The sequence below is a fragment of the Calypte anna genome, chromosome 9, assembly GCF_003957555.1.
Source record: "Calypte anna isolate BGI_N300 chromosome 9, bCalAnn1_v1.p, whole genome shotgun sequence".
NCBI classification, from domain to species: Eukaryota; Metazoa; Chordata; class Aves; order Apodiformes; family Trochilidae; genus Calypte; species Calypte anna.
The window spans coordinates 20,239,675-20,258,555 of record NC_044255.1 but is presented as its reverse complement, the minus strand read 5'-3'; the positions used below and the strand labels follow the sequence as shown (position 1 = coordinate 20,258,555).

Genomic DNA, 18,881 nt, shown 5'->3' with positions numbered 1-18,881 from the left:
TGCACAGTGAATGTTGGCAGCTGGGTTGATTGTGAGAATATGGGGCATCTTTTAGGGTTTATAAGACAGCTATGCTCTTGGAGATAATGTTTTCAGAACATTCTAATGCTACCTCTCTGAAAGCAGCCTTTGGCTGCAGAGTTGCTCCTATTTAACAGGTTTAACATTACCAAAAACCGAGAGGCTGATGCCACTGTTAAATTTCATTCTGCACACAAGCAAACAGTTTATCATAGTCTGTTCCCAGCAATTGTAATCCAATTTTTGTTATCTTACATTGTTTTAAAAAAAAGAGAGAGAGAGAAAAAGATACTGCACACCAATCTGATAAAAATGTTTAAATAACTGGTGCTTTTTTGTGATTATGTCGTTTTATAGCAGCATTATGGAAACACGACAGGGTAACTAAAATCTGATTACGTCTAAGTCCTTGCCCATTATGTGATTATTATGAACCATGACTTCTGCTGGGACATTATGAATTACGTGGTCATAATACAAGGGATTTCCAATATAATTAACTGAGATTAGCAGCACTGGAGAAATCTGGGAATAATGATACAACTTTGAAGAATCAGTTTTACTGTAAATGCTCCTGGCTCTGGCTTCCAGGAAACAGGAGGTTGGTGGATGTAACCCTGACCCACCTGCTGGGGTGTCCTACACCTCCTTTCTCTTCCCTCTTCCCTTTTGTGAAATTAATTGTAACCTTGCCAGCATGCTAGGAACTCCTCTCTTTTACTCTTTTCTTCTCATATTATACTGGTAAAACTTGAGGCTGGCTAAGATTTTCAAAAGCCTCAGAGGTCTTTACCTCCTTTTTGGGACCTCAGCCTCAAACTGGAAAGGGCCCTGCTTTTGAAAACAGAAATAGCTACTTATTGAAGAACATCTCTGTTTAAGACAGCTCAAATTTGAGCACTTAAAGGCAGAAAGTCATGAAAATCATGAAGATCACAGTCAAGGTCATCTTATTTCTTTAGTATGTCGGGCAGGCAAGAAGTCTTTCCATAAAAAGACCCAGCTTTAAACTGCTGAAGAGAAAGCTGGCATTTTCAGCTTTTGGTTTTTTTTTTGCTCACCAGTGGACCTCTTTCCTTCCTCATGCATAGAAAAAAAAAGGATTTCTGCAGATGTCCAGTGGCCAAATTATGACTTTAAGAGCAAAAAGGGAAACGGAGCACACGATGGAAAAGCTGTAGAGGAAAATAGACCAGAACAGACCCTTTCTTTAATCAAAAAACTAAATGTTTTATCCAGTTGTGCATGGACAGCTGGGGCTGAGTGGGAACTCCTCTGATTACTGAGAATTTGTAGAATCATAGAATGGTTTGTGATGGAAAGAACTTGAAAGCTCATCCAGTTCCAAGGTCCCTGCATGGTCTGGGACACCTCCCACTAGGCCAGGTTGCTCAAAGCCCCATCCAGCCTGGCCTTGAACATTTCCAGAGAGAAGTCACTGATAAAGCTGGGATATACATACCATTGAAGACAGGAAAAATTCCAAAATCACCTTAGATTTTGTTGTCCAGTCTCACGTCCATCTCCTTCTGCATTTTATTTCTTGCTCTTAATTTTCAGATTTCAGATGAAATTGCATCCCAGGATTGTGGCTAAACCCCACACATCACAGATTTATGCTCCTTGTTCACTTTGATATTATTTAACCCATGACAACCTTTCATTAACTCTGTTATGCTGATGGGAATACTTGAAACCCATACCTCCTGTGCTGCTGAGAGCTGCTCCACCGCTGCTGCGTGGTTGTTCTGCCTGTAGTAAGTGCTGGCTGCCTGGAGGGTCCTCTGAAGCTCTCTGTCCACCTGAGGCAAAGCAAAGTCATCAGCTGTGCTCAGAGCATTTCCTTCTTCCCAACCAGAGCTTCCTGCCTGTGTGCTTGTGGGCTCCACAGGATCAGCAAACTCGAAGGGAATGTCTTCTTCATCAGTGTAGACAAACTTCATTTCTATGTCCATTATGGTTTTCAGAGAAATATGAGAGAGAGGTGTTGGGAGGGACTGGTTCCCAATATTTAACTTTAATTTGGTTTTTTTTACAGCTAGTTTTATATTGTTTTCTGATTTCCGCTTACAGCTGGCACTGTCTTCAGCATCACTTGGTTTTTCCTTCTTTTTCTCTGCTATTTTTATTCTATCCATTATATTTTCTTCTTCTCCACCCACAAGGTGGATTTTGACCACCTTGGTTATTTGTGCATCTGGGATATCATTCTGTTTGTTTGCTGTTGAAGCTGACTGACTACTTCTGTTCATTTGCTGAGAGGTTCCATTCTTGCCATCCATGCTTAGGAGAATTCTGGAAGTCACTGTTGATTTCTGATGCTGTTACTTGTGCAAAGAAAGAGTCCTAGGAGAAGATGTAGAACAGTTGAGAATACTCAAATGTTGCAGAGTCAAAAAAGTCATCCTAATACTTTACCCACTAATCGTATTGTAGGCACTATTAAGAGGCATAATTCTTCATTAGCTAGTACAGAGATTATCAGGCTCACTGTCATTACTTTGTCTTCTGTGTGAAATGTTAAGGCATCTTAAACATTTTTTGATAGCTCTTGATCACAGATGTTTGGTTGTTTGTAGTGCAACTGTATTAATTTCTTATATTTGCAATGAGAAGATAAAATCTGGCTTTTAATCAGAAGAAAACCAACCCAACCTGTGTGACTGACTGACATGAGTTATATGTAGCTACAGGGTGCCAAAAAATCACTGTGTCCTGATTTTTTAGGGCTGGTAAGCACAGTGGCTCAGGTCAGGGAAAGGTTTTAAAAAATCAGGCAGAGTGGATGTATCCCAGAGGGGCACAAGCTCCAGGTGGGGTCCCAGCTTCAGCTGCATTTGAGCCAAATTCCTACCCAGAAAGGACGCAAAGCCATTTCTTACTGAACCACCTGTAAAGGACATGAGTGTTGGAATAAAGCAGCAACACTCCCTCAGTAGTTAACATCCCAATTCTCAGTTCAGGGAACTGCTGGTGGGTTCAAACTTGTACAACAAGGTGCAGAATCAAGTTCATAAGCCTCCTCTCAACACCTGTTCTTGTGCAATAGGAAAGGTGACTTGATCTGCTTTGTCAACTCCTAATTGTGCTCAGATTCAAAGGAACTGTTCTTTTTCATCCGCCTCTGCTGACTTCAGAGTGAAAAGGTGGATGGCACAGGTAATTTTCTTCTCGGTTTTTCCCGTCAATTATGAAAAGTTTAATTGTAAATAGCTTTAATGATGAGCATCTTTCAGGATGGTTTGTTAAGCAGCAGCACTCACCCTTTAACCTCATGGTATTGTTCAACAGACCTCCATACGTTTAGCACCAGCTTAATGGGCTTAACTACAGGTCCAGATTGTACAAAGGAAAGACAGGGAATAAATGCATTCTGTTCTACCAGAAAGAGGTCTGAAACAATAAGCAATTTGTTGAGTTTTAGTGGGGGCACTTCAGCCTGCACTGCTGCACTCCTAAAAGCTGCCAGAACGTGTCCTGGATTCTGTGGCACAGTGAACCTTCACTGTAGTGACAATGGGCATTTTGCAGTGGGCAGGAACACATACAAAGTGGCCAAGGGAAGAGTCAAAGGCATTTTAGGACATATGAAAAGCTTATAGTGAATTTTAAAGTAAATAATGTTTCAAATCTTTGTCATGGCTTTTCCCCTTCTCCTGGCAAAGCCAGATTGTGTCCAGAACCATCACCAACCCCAAAGCAGGGAACTTGGGGATTTTGACATTTGTTCACAACCTGCAGGATGAAAACTGTAGCAGAACTGCCTGTGGAGAAACTTATTCCTCCTTCCATGGCTGCAAGAGAAGGAGTGAGAGGTGAGGGGATAATTGTGTGATTTAAGGTAATTTCAGCACTCTTTTTTTTCAGCTTTGTGCTGAGCAATCACAACTCCTACTGAGTTCAATGAGGATGGAAAACCACTGGCCCTTCCCAGATAGTGCTCTGCACTTGTCAGAATAGAGCTCAAAGGAATCATATTTATAGCAAGCTATTTTGAATGGCAGCAGTAAAGCAGCTGGAAAAGGCTAATGTACTTGCATCTGGCAGCAATTTTACCTGTTTGTAAGACATTCAATCCATTTTTAAAACAAACCACAGCATAGCTTAAAGATTGGAAGCTGCGTTTTTCAGTGCTGGCTTCAGCACCAGTAATTTAGGAAATTATGATTTATCTTCACTCTGCAGTGAAGCAGAGATACTCCAGCCAGCCCCAGGGCCAGCTGAGAGGATGAACCTGACAATAATCTTGGTGTCATGTCATGCCAAACAGAATTGTGATGGGAGACCTGCCATGGGCCTCCATGTGGCCACAGTGAGTGGGACTGTACCCTGTTCTGGAGGGACAAGACATGATTTTCCCATCCTGTTGGGTGGGAGGTCCTATAGAAAATGTGTCTACATCAGATACCAATTTGCAGGAATCTTCCTCTGACCAGTCATAGAATACTGGGGAGCCCTCAGAAAAAATTAATGGACTCTTCTTCTCACCAGAAAGCCTTCAAAGCTCTTTATCTGATGGGAGGTTGATATCAGCATGAATGGGAATTTGGCTGGACCTGGATGTTTACTGGGAGACTGACTTAAGAAGTGTAAAATAATTTCCCATGAAATAAAAAAAAGCAGAGCGTAAACTGTGAAATACAGACCATTAAGTCTTTAATCACTTAGGGCCATTTTTCCAGTGGACCAGCACCTGAAATGAACTTTGCTGTGTGAAGTGGATTTATACTGCTGCTATTGTGTTTTTAGGTATTCAAGCTGATTAACATGACTTTGTTGGTTGTGCATTGGAAGCACATTATAACTCAAGCCCGCTCACTTTAATCACTGCCTCAATAAAAAAACACTTCCAGGGAAAAGCTTTTAGAAAATCATTATCTTTGTCAGTTAAGTATTTTCCTGAGACTTTGGTTAAAATCTCTGGTTTTTATTTTGGAAGCGATTACTGTAAAATGCTTCTAATGAATCACTATGCAGGGGAATATAGACAGACAATTTAGTGCTTTAGTCAGAAGGAAACTACTCTAAATTTGGAGCTCTCAGGATTGCTTTTCCTGATCAGTCATAAGCAAATTCAGCTTTCTGCATATTTGAGGGTTAATCTTTGCCAAGAGACCTCTGCCCATGGCACTGCAAGCTCAATATTTTGTTGGATCCATCAGTAAGGAAAGCACATTTATTCAAATGGAGAGGCTGATATGAAAAAGATTGAAATGCAAAAGGCAAAACCAAATGATCCTTTAGCTTAAAATTTTCTAATTTTTTCTGTTGATTTACCAATATATCTATGGGAACCTTCTTGGGAAGAGTGGCCTGCCTACTGTAATGTAAACTTCCTTATGTGCATGATCTTAGGAACCTGATTACTGATGCTTTTTATTCTGCATCTAGTTTGGTTCTACTTGCAACACCTTCTCCTGTTATCTCACATCAGATTAGAAAGGAACCTGCTGATAAATCACCCTGGCACTTTAGCTGGCACCTAGTTGTTAAGTTCTTTCCCAGTTCTTTGATGAGCCCTTTTTCTTTCAGAATTTAAACTTTGATTTCAACCTGAAAAGCTTTTGCCCTTACAGTTCTGAAGCATAACCTTTCTAAACACCAAAGACTGCAATGCTATCTTCCTGAATTTGCATATAACAAGGCAGAGCCACTGGGCTACATTCAGTATTGATTAAAGTGGAGTGACATGAGAGAGAAATTTCTTCCAGTGGTTCTTGGAGGGGATTAAGCAGCTTTGAAACCAAACCATTACCCACCAGTTCTTCGGGATACAAATTCTGTGGGGCTTCACATTAGAAAAAGGTCTATTTCCCAATTTCAGTAAAAGCTTTCAGCATCTCTGAACAATAAATCTGTTACAGCATCCTAGCTACTCATTGGCAGAACATGGCTTCAGGTGAAGAACAACTAGTGTGGTCCAGCTTGCTAAATCTCTGCTCTTGGCATCCTGGATCATACCCTTGCATGGTCTGGAGGTCTAGGGGGATAGTACAGCAGCTAGGAAGCTGAAAGGAGACTCAAGAGTTATGTTTCTTACTCTGAAGTCTGTTCCTGACAGCCAAAGTGGACTCGTGCTCTGATGCTGAACATCTCCCATAAACACCTTGCTAAAACTCAGTAATTAGGTGTTGGAGCTGGAGACAGCAGTAGCTTTCCCTACCCTGATCAGAACTAGCAGGAATGTCACAGTTTTGCTTTATTTTCACTTCCTCTGTAGCAGGAGTTCCAAGCTGCATCTTTCAGGATGGTCTGGCTGTACCTCACCTGCTGTCCCAGAAGCAACAGTCAGTAGCAGCCCATCTGTATTTTGTGCTCTCTGCTATCAATGTTCAATGCTGCACTGTTTCTAGATAACATTTTTCAGCCAGAGTGAGACTGCTTTGGCAACACACGTGTTTTGTGTAAAGACATCCCATCTGTCTTTCAGTGAGCCCACTTGTGTACCAGCAGCCCTATACTTGTGTCAGCCTCATCCCCCCCATAGTTAAGTCACCCTGCTAGAAGTTATATATAATGTCAGCTGCCACATTGGTGTAGTACTTAGACAGGGATGGGACTTTTCCAGAAAGTTATAGGAACTGAACTCTTCCATCTATAAGAGGCTTTTTCTCCCAGAAGGCCATTAGAAATCACAGGGCACTCCTCTGCTACAGTTCATTTCGGTGCAAATGTTGTCACAGGCAAAACTGCATCCAAAACTCTGGAGCAAGTGTAAGGAAATGACACCACTGGTACTTGTACAAGTGTTACCTTGCTCCTTCAGTCCTCTAGTACAGCCAGAGAAATACAGTACTATAACAAAACACACCCAGAGCCCAACAACAGGCAGGTCATTAGCTGCCCTCCTCTACAATCATTTCCCTTACATTGAATTCCAGAGATCCTGATCCAGCTCTAAGGTGAGGGTGCTCCAGTTTTACCACTTAAAAATGAAGCAAGATTTACCTGTGTTAAATTTCCAGAGTTTCTGAATGAGCATGTGCAGTGGCAGCAGCTGAGCTGAGATCTGAACTGGTGATTTTTCCAGCCCATCCTTCAGCAGGATGACTTTTTAAGCACTTCCTTTACTGCTGAATCCCACAAAGGCTCAGACAATCTATTGATGACGAAGGTCAGCACCTTCTTAGCAGCCCATAAAGTGAGTCTCTCACAATCAGGTTTCAGACTTTTTAAGATTCTAGCCATTTCTTTAGGCAATGAAGCAACCTACTTCTCTCATCTTGCTATTTTTATTGTTTGAAAGCCTGAGTCACATCTGATCTTTTTTATTTTTAGTTTTCTTTTTGGGAAAAAAACCCTTAATGTATCTTTTTTTTTTTTCCCCCAGTCCTCTTATTTCTTTGTGATAGACATAAGTAATGGCTTATTCAGTGCAAAATCAGAACTCCTTACATTTTTCTTCCTGTGATAAGGGCACATTTGCCATTATTACAGCTGCATTGTCCACACTGCTGCAGTAAAGGTTTTGTCAGCACTTCCACTCTAAACACAGTTTTTACTCACTGTATTTAACCTAGTAATAACAACAACAACAATAATAATATAAATTAATAATAAGGCTCAGGGATGAAATTTGGCAAGAATAATTGCATTTTTTCAGGGTAGTTTGCAGGGGTTTAACCAAAGTCTCCTAATTGCTTTTGGAGGCTGAAACTCATTAATTGTTTTTGTGGTGCAGAATACAAAGACTCACTAATCTCATTAGGCTATAGACATAAGAAAAATATTAAACTGCCTTAAAAATTACTGTTCACAGCTCTCACATAGGTAGTTCACTAGGCTGTCTTATGCAAAAACATGAAACTTAGGATTACTGTTGTTCAAAGTAACACAACTCCAATTCTTTCTATTGCCTGCAATAGCTTATGGAAGTTAATGAAAGTTGAGGCTAAGTGTGACAGACACAGAATGTAGGAAACAAATCCTGATTAAAATACTCCCTGTGACTGCAAGGATAATGTGCAAAAAGAAATGGGGAATGCAATTAAAATAATTGAGAGAAGTTTTCACAAGGTATGGCAATAATGTGATTGTCATTGCCTTCTTGAGCAGTGCTGAAATGCAGAAAAGAAAAGAATGGCAGGAAGATCTCTGCCATGTGTCCAAGGATCTAGGAGTCTGCTATGAAACAGTCATTGGCTGAGCAAAAAAGGAAATTAGATAAATTCCCACCAACTTGAGGATCTACTGCCTCTCCCTCTTGTATATTTTTCCTCCTTCCCTCTAAATTTAATCTGCCTTATCTGTCCCATTTGTGTTTCTTGCAATTGGGGTATGGACAGCCATGGGTTTTGAGAACTTGCTTGAGTGATTTAAAAGGCTGCTTCTCCAAGCTGGTCAGTACTGCCCTTCTACTGCATTTGTGTGCAAAGTGACACAGCTTAGGGGAAATAGATTCACAAAAGTACCTGGGGTTGAGTTGAATCCATTTCATTAGGCACTGAGGCAGTCTGGAAATGGATGCCAGGAGCTATGTCAGCCAAGGGAGGGGGGAGAAGTAGAGGAGGATAGGCAGAACTGGTGTTTTCTCCATTGAAAGCCCACCGTATATATTTATTTGCAAAGCAATAAATTTATTTGTTAGCAAAGACTGCAGGCTTTGGCACAGGGCTGCCAACCTATAATCAGCATTAAGGTAATTTTTTAAGCTTTAAGGCAGCCTTTTAGAATGTTATAGTACTCACTGAAATAGATGAGCCAATCTGCAAGACAGCTAAAACAAAGCCCTTAATATTTTCCATTTCTCTGGGGCTTCTTCCCCTCCATGTATTCTTTAGGGTATTATTTTAAAATTTTAGATTAGTGGTTATTGCAGCATAAGTTAACTGCTAATAAGTTAACACAAACCCAGGCACCTTGGTTAACTATTTATTGCCATAGAGATACACAAGGATACTATTAAAAAGTTCTTTTAATAGAACTAATGCTTTAAAAGCACAGTAGGCCAACAACTACAAGTTTAATCAAAAACCAGGAAGGAACCAGAATCTCTCCAGCAGCATATCGCAGAATACAGAAAAGAAGCATCAGTGATCACAACCTGGAAGAAGGAAAGGAAGATCCAGTACCTAATGAGGGCTCAGGGTATGGGCTTGGTGTAATACATGTGAGGAAGGGAAAAATTGAGAGACAAAATGAAGGTGCACATGTTTTGTAGGCACTGAGTAACTGTCTTCTTTTGAGTCCCTCCTAGTGAAATGCTTCCTCTGGAAGTGTGGGACAAAAATCCTGAGAGGCAAAGAGGCAGAAGGGAAAGCATCTCAGCTCTGTGGGGTGATCTCATCCCATTAGCACAAAGCCCCCCAGTGTCAATCAGGAGAAAAAAGGTCAGCACTGTGTCTGGCTGGGAGGGGAAGCCTGGAAGCCTTCCTCAAATGGATTCAGCAGCTCAGGCCTGTGGGAGCAGAGGGGTTCATTTTCATAGCTAAAGGAACACCGAGAGGGAAGAGGGAGACAAAACGCAAATTTTCAAATGGTGAAGGTTCCTACAGCGAGGTCCTGAGAAATGGGGTTGTGAGAACAAATAATTCCTCTGCCTGAGGAACAAGATGTATGTGTGTGCCTAAGGTACAAAGAGAGCAGTGAAGTTAGGGTAATCTCTGAATGAAAAGGAATGCAAGGATTGGTCCTGCAACTGAGACAATGTGCTGAAAAACTTGCTGTATTCTTTTTTTTTTTTTTGGGTCCTGCAATATTTCCTAATTCTGTTGGGAAGACAAGAAAGCAATTTTTGAAGAGATTACAAAGCGAATGTCCAAGTGTCCTACTTGCTCTCGTTCTGAAGGAGATGAAGAACTATTGATTTTCTGAAAAGATTGCTTTGAAATGGTGGGAGCTGAGTAGTTCTAAAGAGCGAGTGCAGAGGGGCAGAGTTTGGTTTAGGAGGGCTGCCACAGCCTCTGCTGGGGGCTTGATTAGATCTGCCAACATGCTATTAAGAGGTCTGCATCTCAGAGCTGCTCTGAGCAGCCCTGCCTCCAGGATGAGGCAGGAATTCAATGAGAGTACAGAGAGTTCTCTTGCACTTCAAAAAATAATCATATTCCTATTGGACTCGTCTGAAGGAAAACCCAAACCTGCAGGAGACATTAGCAGACCTATAATGACTTCCAGTCCCTATTGTGTGGTACAAAGAACAGAACAGCCATCAAGGGCAAAGAAGGTGCCTGACACCAACATCAAACATGTAGCAAGAGAGATGTGGCTGGAGGATACAGATCCTTTTCTTGCTCTATGGATACCAAGCAAGCAGGTTACCATGATCAAACCCAACTCTGGCTGCTGGACACCACCCCAGGAGGGATGTCCCCTTGCTGTCTCCTCAGTTCTGCTCTGTAACTCAAGTTAATAAAAAAGAGATGTGCCAGATCAGAGCTACCGGTTCAGCTGTTGATGTTTCTGTTCACCAAATGCAAAACCCCACCCCTACTTCTTGTCGTGTTTTATTTGGTAAAATGTTAGCTGCAGTTCCAAGGGCCTTTGAACAAAGTTTTGGTAGCATTTCTTTTTTGTTACACCTATCATGTTACTAGGGTGAGGATGGGGTGTGCAGAAACCTGGAAAATCAGTGCTAGAGCTTTGCAAGTCATCGGTTTTATAGGGCACAGCAAAAAAACCCTAATATTCTAGTAATAACACAAACAACTTCCCAAATCAAAGTCAGCTGAAGGGAGGAACAGGGAGAAGAAACAGAAATCAGTAAGCAGGGCTCTGAGAAACTAAAAGTATTAAAAAGGCCATTGTATCAAGATGCAAAAATGAATTTCAGTGGACCAAGAGGCCATCTTCCTTCTGAATGTCCTATATTGATCCACTTACACATAGGGGGAGTCTCTCTAGATAGGTATCATTAACTGGAATTCTTTTTCCTAATCTTTTATTGTTAGGGCTTTTATTTCTTTGGTGGTGGAGTTCTTTGTGACTGTTGTATCTGATTTTCAATGGAAGAGCAATAAATGGAAGCAAAAGTGTAAATACAATAGAGAGGGAAAGGAACAGACAGAGGATGCTGGCAGGACCCTGACCTTGTGGTAATAAGGCTGCTCTTGAGCAGGGGTCCCTGGAGACCATGGCCTAAGTGAAAAGTGGGAAATCTTCAAGACCTACTTCAGATCTTCCATTAGTATAAATTAACACTGATCTGTCCCAAGCATTTTAGCAAGTTTGGAAAGATGGAAGCTGGTGATCCTTTTGACCATAAACATGTCCCTGAGATCGGAAATTGAGATTTGCAAACACCAAGCAAACAAAACACCTCTGTACATCAGCAAACAAACCAGTTCTCTTCTGCCAAGTTTGCTATCAAGGTTCTGTGACCCCAAAAGCACAATTTGTTTTGGATCTTCTTCTCAAATGACCCCTAAAGGCAGGATTGAAATTCTTCTGCTTGGATTATGAAGGTTAACAGAGAGGCACTGATGGGAGGCACTGAAACATTCATGGATATGAAATAATATGCACATGGATAACCTGAGATTTTTCCATGAAAAGAAATGCAGAATTATTGGTTCTTAATTCTTTTAAACTTTCAGAGCTGCTTCTAGACTTGGGTATCCCTGCAGTGAGTGATGGTTAAAGGGGATGTTTATAAAGAACCCAAACCCAACAAGGTTAGTTTGCAAACCAACATTTACCTGCCAGAAGCTATCTTAACAATTCCTGTTCACTGCAGGGAAGGGCTAACCTGAAATCTCAGGCTGGTTTTCCTGAGGAGAGATATATACAGCAGTGAAAGCACCAGGGTGCCCAGGAGAATAAAGAGGGAACAATTTTTGGATGGCAATAAGACCTGTTGAACTACCCAAGGCATCATCAGCAGGGACTAATCAGGCTTGGAGTCTGCTTGATTAAAAATAAGAGACAATAATTTTCTTCTGGCTCCATAATTCAATTGAATAACTTGTTTTGTTATCTAATCCTACTTTGTCATCCAGAGTGATCTGTATGTTGAAAGCCCTGTTTAGGCATAAACTAATTAATTTTCATGGCAGGGCCAGTCCTGTGAAGTGCTTCCTTCTACAGCAGAGGAGAAATTGAGGAAGCTCAATAACTCACAGGGTGAGGCTGAATTTCCCATTAGATAAGTAATTAAGTATTATGAGTCCCACTGGGAGGCAGAGATGGTGAGCAGAGGTATTAAATGAGTGACCAGGGCTGTGCCTTGGTCCCTCCTTGGCTCCTGATTCAGAGCCCAGTGGTGGCAGCTGTCATTGTCCCATCTTCTGGACTCCAGCAGTGCAGTTGCCTTATATTCATTGTGTATCTCCAAAGGATTTAATCTCAGCTACAGTATTTCTGCAATAGTACTAGACAGAATGAGGCAAAATTCAGGGGTTAGAATACCTGACAAAGCATTTAGGTGGTTTATCTGTCCACCTCCTGATTTCACTGGCTGCTGTAGGAATTATTCATTAGCTTATTCCATTTCTCACAGTGTGGAATAATGAACTTTAAATATTCCTATGTTAAAAAAAAAAAAGCCTGGGAGGAAGGAAAAAGGGAAAACTTCTATGACACCAGGTGAAGGACATGAGAGTAATTTGGGGATTATATTAATTAAAAAGATATTTTAATAATTTCCACAGTCATCATTACAAACCTAGAAAATTTAGAGTTTCTGGAGGGTTTTTTTAACCCATGTATCACAACTGTACATTTCACTGTTAATTGCTTTGCAATTTGACATGCAATGATTTAATGGTGGCAGCTGAAGCAAAGCCACAACTGAGAGCTGAAGCACACACAGATGAGAGCTCCTGACAGGCAGAGCTTCAATTCAGCAACTTTGTTCAGGCAAAAGAGCTGCAATATAAAAGTTATCAGGAAAGAAAAGGTTGTGAAAAAGGACTGGCTGAAATAGCTCAGATTAGCATTCAAAGCAGTTCTTTGACAGCTTTAAGTTTCTTCTGATTTTAATTTCTTTTGGCTCCTTGTCTTCATTTTTCAGTGAAGAAACTGCTTTTTGTGCAATTATTTCAGTATCTGGGAATGTTTATTACCTCGGCTGCATTATTTTTGTCAATATGAATTTTAACCTTGAAGTGTTAAAAGAACAGTAGGGAATTTTTTTTCCTTCTGTAGATGAATAGAAAGGTCCATGAGACAAGTTTTCTAGGTACAAATTTCCCACTCAGGATGTGCAAGTGGTCTTTGACACATTTACATGCAGTGACCCAAGTCTGTAAGAGGGGACAACCAAGGGAAAATCCAGTGATGGCTGTGAGATGCTGCAAAACCAAGAAACCCCCTCATCTAGCAGTTGATTTTAATATGTTTTTGTTCATTTTATTGAATTTTATCTTGTTTTTTGCTTTTATTTCCTATAATCTACACTGGGAATGGAGCCAGCACTGTCCCAGACTTACACTGATTCTGTAGCCCATGCTTTTGTAACCTTTAAGTTATAATACTCTAATGTTTTACTTTATGACCTTCCTGAGAAAATCTTGCAAAGCTCCAATGGATGTAACATATTGCAACCTGAATATTAACTTGTAATAATGTGACTGAACGTTTCATAAATTGAAATATAACTTATAAATTCCTTTTTTACCTGGTTGATTTTTCCATGAGTTAGTTACTTACACTGTTTGGCATGGCTGCTCCTGGAATCCAAACATTTGCCATTAGTTGAGATCTGAAGTGTTCTCTTTACTCAGAATTTTTTATTTAAAGAGGAGCAGGGGCTTCCAATTGGTTTTGTGCCCTGAGTACAGGTCACTTTTGGCCAGTAACCCAATCTATTGATTTAACAGGCTGCCAAATATTCAGATTTGGGAGGTGAATGTGATGGTGTTTTGCTTCCTTGTATCATCTCTTATTGGAAATCTTCCTGGGAACTTTCTTCTGAATATCTTACAAGGTGGCTATGAAAGACTGAGGGATGTGACTCATTCATGTTGGTTTTAAGTGTAAAGCTTTGTTTTAAAATTATTTAAAATAATTTTTACCTACTATCAAACTGTCCATGAAGGAATCATTAAGAAGCAAGTTGTCAGTTATCTTCCCCTTGCTTAGGGTATGGACATGGGGTGAGGATGGTGGCAAATCCCTTTGGGATTAGCACAGGCTGGGAATTTCCAGGGCCCAACACTGCTGCAATTCATTCCTGCCACCCTCTGTATGTCAAGAAAAAGGAATCACAAGGTGGGAGCTGGTCTTGTGCCTTTTACATTTTGAGGTGGCAGCTCCCAAGTTCATCAGCTCCTGCCCAGGGCTATAAATGTGTTTCTAAGGCCAAAACCAAGAAGATACTCTTGAGTATACCAAACTGGGAAGTCTTTTCCCTTCTTTTTGATGTTGTGCTTTCTTCCTGACTGTTACTGTCTTAATATTGACCAACCCTGAACTGTTCATTTGGTAAAACCAGCATTTGCTGCTTTGAGAGTGAATCTGGTTTGCAGAAGACAGAAATTCCCAGGTTTTTCATTTGTGAGGCTAAGAGAAGGCATTAAAGCTTTAACCCTCTGTTATTCCCAGCAAGGCATCATTTCAGAGGATGCTGGAATTAAGCTAATAAATAAGTAGGAGAAAAAAAAAAACCACAACAGAATGCTAAAGGCAGAGGCTTTGAGCAGGGTCTGCTTTGTATCTTGGCTTCTCTGAATTCTTTCTGCAGCTGCTCTTGCAGCTGCATTATTTTCAGCATCAATCTGAGTGATGCTCTGTAATAGCCTCGTTACAGAGGGACTAAAGAGCTAACAGGAGCCTAAAATTTCAGACTTCTTCTAAAATTTACATTCAGAAATACCATACTTAAGCTATTTTTCAATGTTTGAATTTCAATGGGCACAAAAAGTGTTGATTTGTATTTTGTTTTTCAACTGGTAGTTAGTGCATTGAGCTGGTATTTCTTGTGGTCATGGTCCTGCAAACACACACATGCTGGATCTTATACATTTAGAGGAGCAAGTAGTCTTGCAGAGTTGCATAACATTAAACATGCAAATAAGCAGTTACAGAGCTGGGGCTTCTATTTATAATGAGTTAATGTGGAATGCAGCAAAACATTTTATTTTTTTCTGCATATTCCTTCAAAACAGCAATGATATGTGGAGTTTTCCTCATTGCTGGCCTGACTTAGCATTTAAATCAGTTGGGGTAAAAACCCCAAGGACTTTGTCAGAGCAAAGAGAAACCAATGTAAACCCAATTTAAGGGACTCACTTCTACCTGTGTCCAGAAGTTGCCTGTGAAAGTTTGCCTGTGGTCAAATTGAAATACTATTTAACTGTATTTAACACAGCATTTCATCTATATTCCCTAAATAATTTTGCAAGCTTAGGTAGGGATATTCTGGCAATACCACAAGTTTGTCCAGATATAGCTGCTGACTTTTAAGGCACCACAAAGAGAACATATTTAACAAAATTTATTGCTTTTAATGTAATGCATTACAGTATTATAATTCCTGAAAACAGTGCAAGCACAGGATGAGCAGCATGGCCACCTTGAAATACAACAGACAGCATCTTGTTTAGAAGGCTGCTTACAGCTCAGCTTCTAGAATGTATGCAATTAGATGACAATCTCAGTGTTATTTTAAAATAATTTCTCAAGCCCACCTGGCTGCAGGAAAAAGCTTGAAAATGTAACTCAAGCATCATATGAAGGCTTAGGAAATAGAAGGAAAGAAATCAAAGAATGTATTTATTAAAAAAAATACCATTTTTATCTAGTTTGATGTTCCTGCTTTCCTGCCTGAGGATATTTATTGTTTAAGGTTAGCAATACTGCATGACAGGGGGAGGTTTTTATTGGTTAGGTACTGGAATAGGAGCAACTTTTGTTTTGTTTTTTTTTTCATTCTATTTATATTTCACATACATCTTTCTGGTAAGTGTGGGCAGACCATGTGATTGCTGTATCTCATGGAGCTAATAAGACTTCACTTCACTCCTGCATCAACTTCCTAATATTTGTGAAACCCAAAGGAATTAGGATGATGAACATCCTATAAATAGATAAATGCATCTCCATTCATTAGCCCAGGAAAGCTCTGTTTTGTTTCAAGAAGTGATTACTGAAAACGCTTTACCATGTATTTTATCAGCAAACAAGATGACATTAAGTGGCAATATGTTAAAATTAGTTGCCTTCCATTCTTTCAACCTTACTGGAAAAAAGTTACATTTGCTTTTCAGATTTTATTTCCCCCAGTATAAAACAGATGCATTTGGATAAATAGATTTGGAACATGATATTAAATTAAATGAAGACAAGGAGATGTAATGAAATAAAACCTATGTATTTGAAAAAAAAACATTATTTTCACAGGCCTGGAGTGGAAATCTAATGTTCCTTCTCTACTTTATCCTAGTATGAGTATGACAGGTATTCTATCATCTTGCAAAGTACCACCTGAAATCCACTTCTGATCTGAAAAGTAATAGGTGTCCAGTCATGGAAAACTAATTTCAAAATCCAGTTTAATGTATTTAATATGTACATCTAGCACATTGTGCTTAGTACTTTTATTGCTGTTATTACAGTAAAATTAAATGGTGCCACTGGAGATCAAGTTCCTCTTATACTTGTACATGTTTATTGCAAAAGATGTTTTTAAACAGATCAAACAGAGAAAAGTATCCCCTGTGATAAAATGGGATATGGAAAGGAGACACAGAGAAATAAATCTCACTCAGAGACAAATAGGAGACCCATCCACATGATCCAGGTAGATCATCTTCTCACTTTTAGGGTTCCTGCTTTTTTTTTCCTTCTCTAAGTCTGAAAGGGAACTGAGCCAGCCCAGCACAACATAGACCACTGAGTATGAGCAAAGGTTTCTTCCCACTCTGGACTAGAGGAGAAATATTCATGGTCATCAGGACCTGAGCTTCACTGATGTACTCAATAAAAAGAGGAGTGCTGAAATAGGCTTGAAGCACTGCAAGGGATCAATAAACCCTTCAGAATAGAGTAGAAAATGGCATAAACCTCATAGAAAGCAGCCCCATCCCAGTGCCAAGCTGCCTTCTTGGGTACCAGGGACTAAAGAATCCCTTGTCCAGAGAGAGATAAGTGAATAAAACCACAAAGCTAAATCAGCACAATTAGTCATGTAACTGAGGTGTAAAATCACAAGACAGAACAAACGTGTGGCATACTGCTAAAAAAAAAAGTGTTATTTTGCAGATAAATGAATAAATTTACATTCGAGCCAAGCTGCCTTTTTTTTTTTTTTTAATTTTTTTTTTTTTCAATAGCTTCAGCCCTACTGCTTCCTCTGCATATTTGCTTCCCCAGGTGCACCTTAGCTATGGCATCTGAATTTCCCTACTTTAGCTATTCAAAGTGAAACCTCGATGAGTGAATCACTGCATCCTGTCCTCACTTGCTGATCTGCTGGCACAGAAGTGCTGAACAGAGCAAAACAACTGGGGGGGAAAGTGCAGCAGGGCTTAAAGCACCAAAATGGGAAGAGAAATGAAATTTAAATGCCTAGGGATCCAATAAGAGGAGAAAAGCACTGAAGATCTGCAGATGGAAGAGAGAAATAAGGGAAGATGATAAGAGTATGAATCAGGTATTGGGATGATGGGTAGAACTAATGAAACCAAGTTTCCTGGGTCTTCACAGCTGGGATCTCTGGTGTCTAAGGGTGTTCAAGCTCTGACTGAAGCTTTCCCTGTGGTTGGAGTATTCATAGTGTCTCTTGTGTGTATTTTTCTAATGTCTGCTTAGGGAGTTGTTGATGATGCAGTACTTTAGAGATAGGATCCTGGGAGATGAAGATAAACAATAATTAAGCCTTTTTCCTCAAAAAAAAACCCCACAACAATAAAATAATGTTGTGGTCAGAATGAAATGGGATCTGAAGGATGATGCAAAATGGAAGCAAAGTAAATTAAAAAGGAGAGAACCCTTTGTCATGTTAATCTTCAAGGCTGATTTGGTTTAAACTTAAAAGAGTAAAGGGAAAGGAAAAAAATAATGGCTTTAGAGAAACTGAAGAAGGTCTGAGACCAGTGCCAAAAAAGCTCCAGATTTCCAGATGAGCTTTGTGAATGAAGGCTGATTTTAGGTAACAGAAAGAGACAAGGTATTTTATATAGGATATATATATATTATATATACAACATATAACCTGTTGTAGTCTCTATAAAGTGCTGAGGTTGGACTGTAAATTTGGGTGGGGTAAGGAAAATTAAAATCTACTCCCTTGGTAGTCTCCATGCCATTAAAAGTCAATGTGATGTCCAGGAGCCCTCTCTTCCCTCAGAGGGTTAACCCCACTGGTCAAGCACCAAAGGTATAGACAACTCAGGAAAAAATTAATTTTTAATTAATAACCTGTTTTTTCTCATGGAGAACAGTCCAGATGTGATGACCTGGGCATCCTCTAGATGCCTTTCCGTACACAGCATAGTGACAGGCACCTTGCTCACTTACCTGATGGGTCTCCAGCTGCTATTGGCTGCTATTGGGTGCCAGGTGGAATGCTCAAAAACAACATTCCAGTTGTCCTTGGATACACCACAGCCTGGTGTCCCACACTGCCCCGTTCCTGCTGTCCCCACCATCCCTGCATTCTCACCACTCCATCTTTCCCCACATCCCTGGTGTTTCCCATGCCCTCACAACCCAATCATTTTGTCCCTGTCACCCTGTGCCCTCTCTCTGTCCCCTTCATCCCCAGCTTTCCCATTGTTACCACTGTCAAACTACAGCCAGATCAAGAAAAGCAAATTATTAATGTCCTTGGTCTCCTCAATAGGAAACATTCCAGATGGGATAACCCAGGCTGTACCTAAACCCTTTCTGTGGACAGAACAGGCACAGGCAGCTTTCTCACTTACCTGCCAGGTCTCTGGTGCTGTTGGCAGCTGGGTGCCAGGTGGAATCCTCAAAAGACA

General features: G+C 40.3%; 1 protein-coding gene across 1 annotated transcript in view; it reads right to left on the bottom strand.

Moving 5' to 3' along the window:
- Positions 1-18,598, bottom strand: part of SPATA16 (spermatogenesis associated 16) — a 93,912-nt gene extending 75,314 nt beyond the window's left edge. The window contains 3 exon segments of the mRNA XM_030455799.1: positions 1,725-2,313; positions 2,315-2,367; positions 18,521-18,598. Of these exon segments, the coding sequence (XP_030311659.1) occupies positions 1,725-2,313; positions 2,315-2,367; positions 18,521-18,598 (720 nt within the window).
- Between the last annotated feature and the right edge of the window lie 283 nt (positions 18,599-18,881).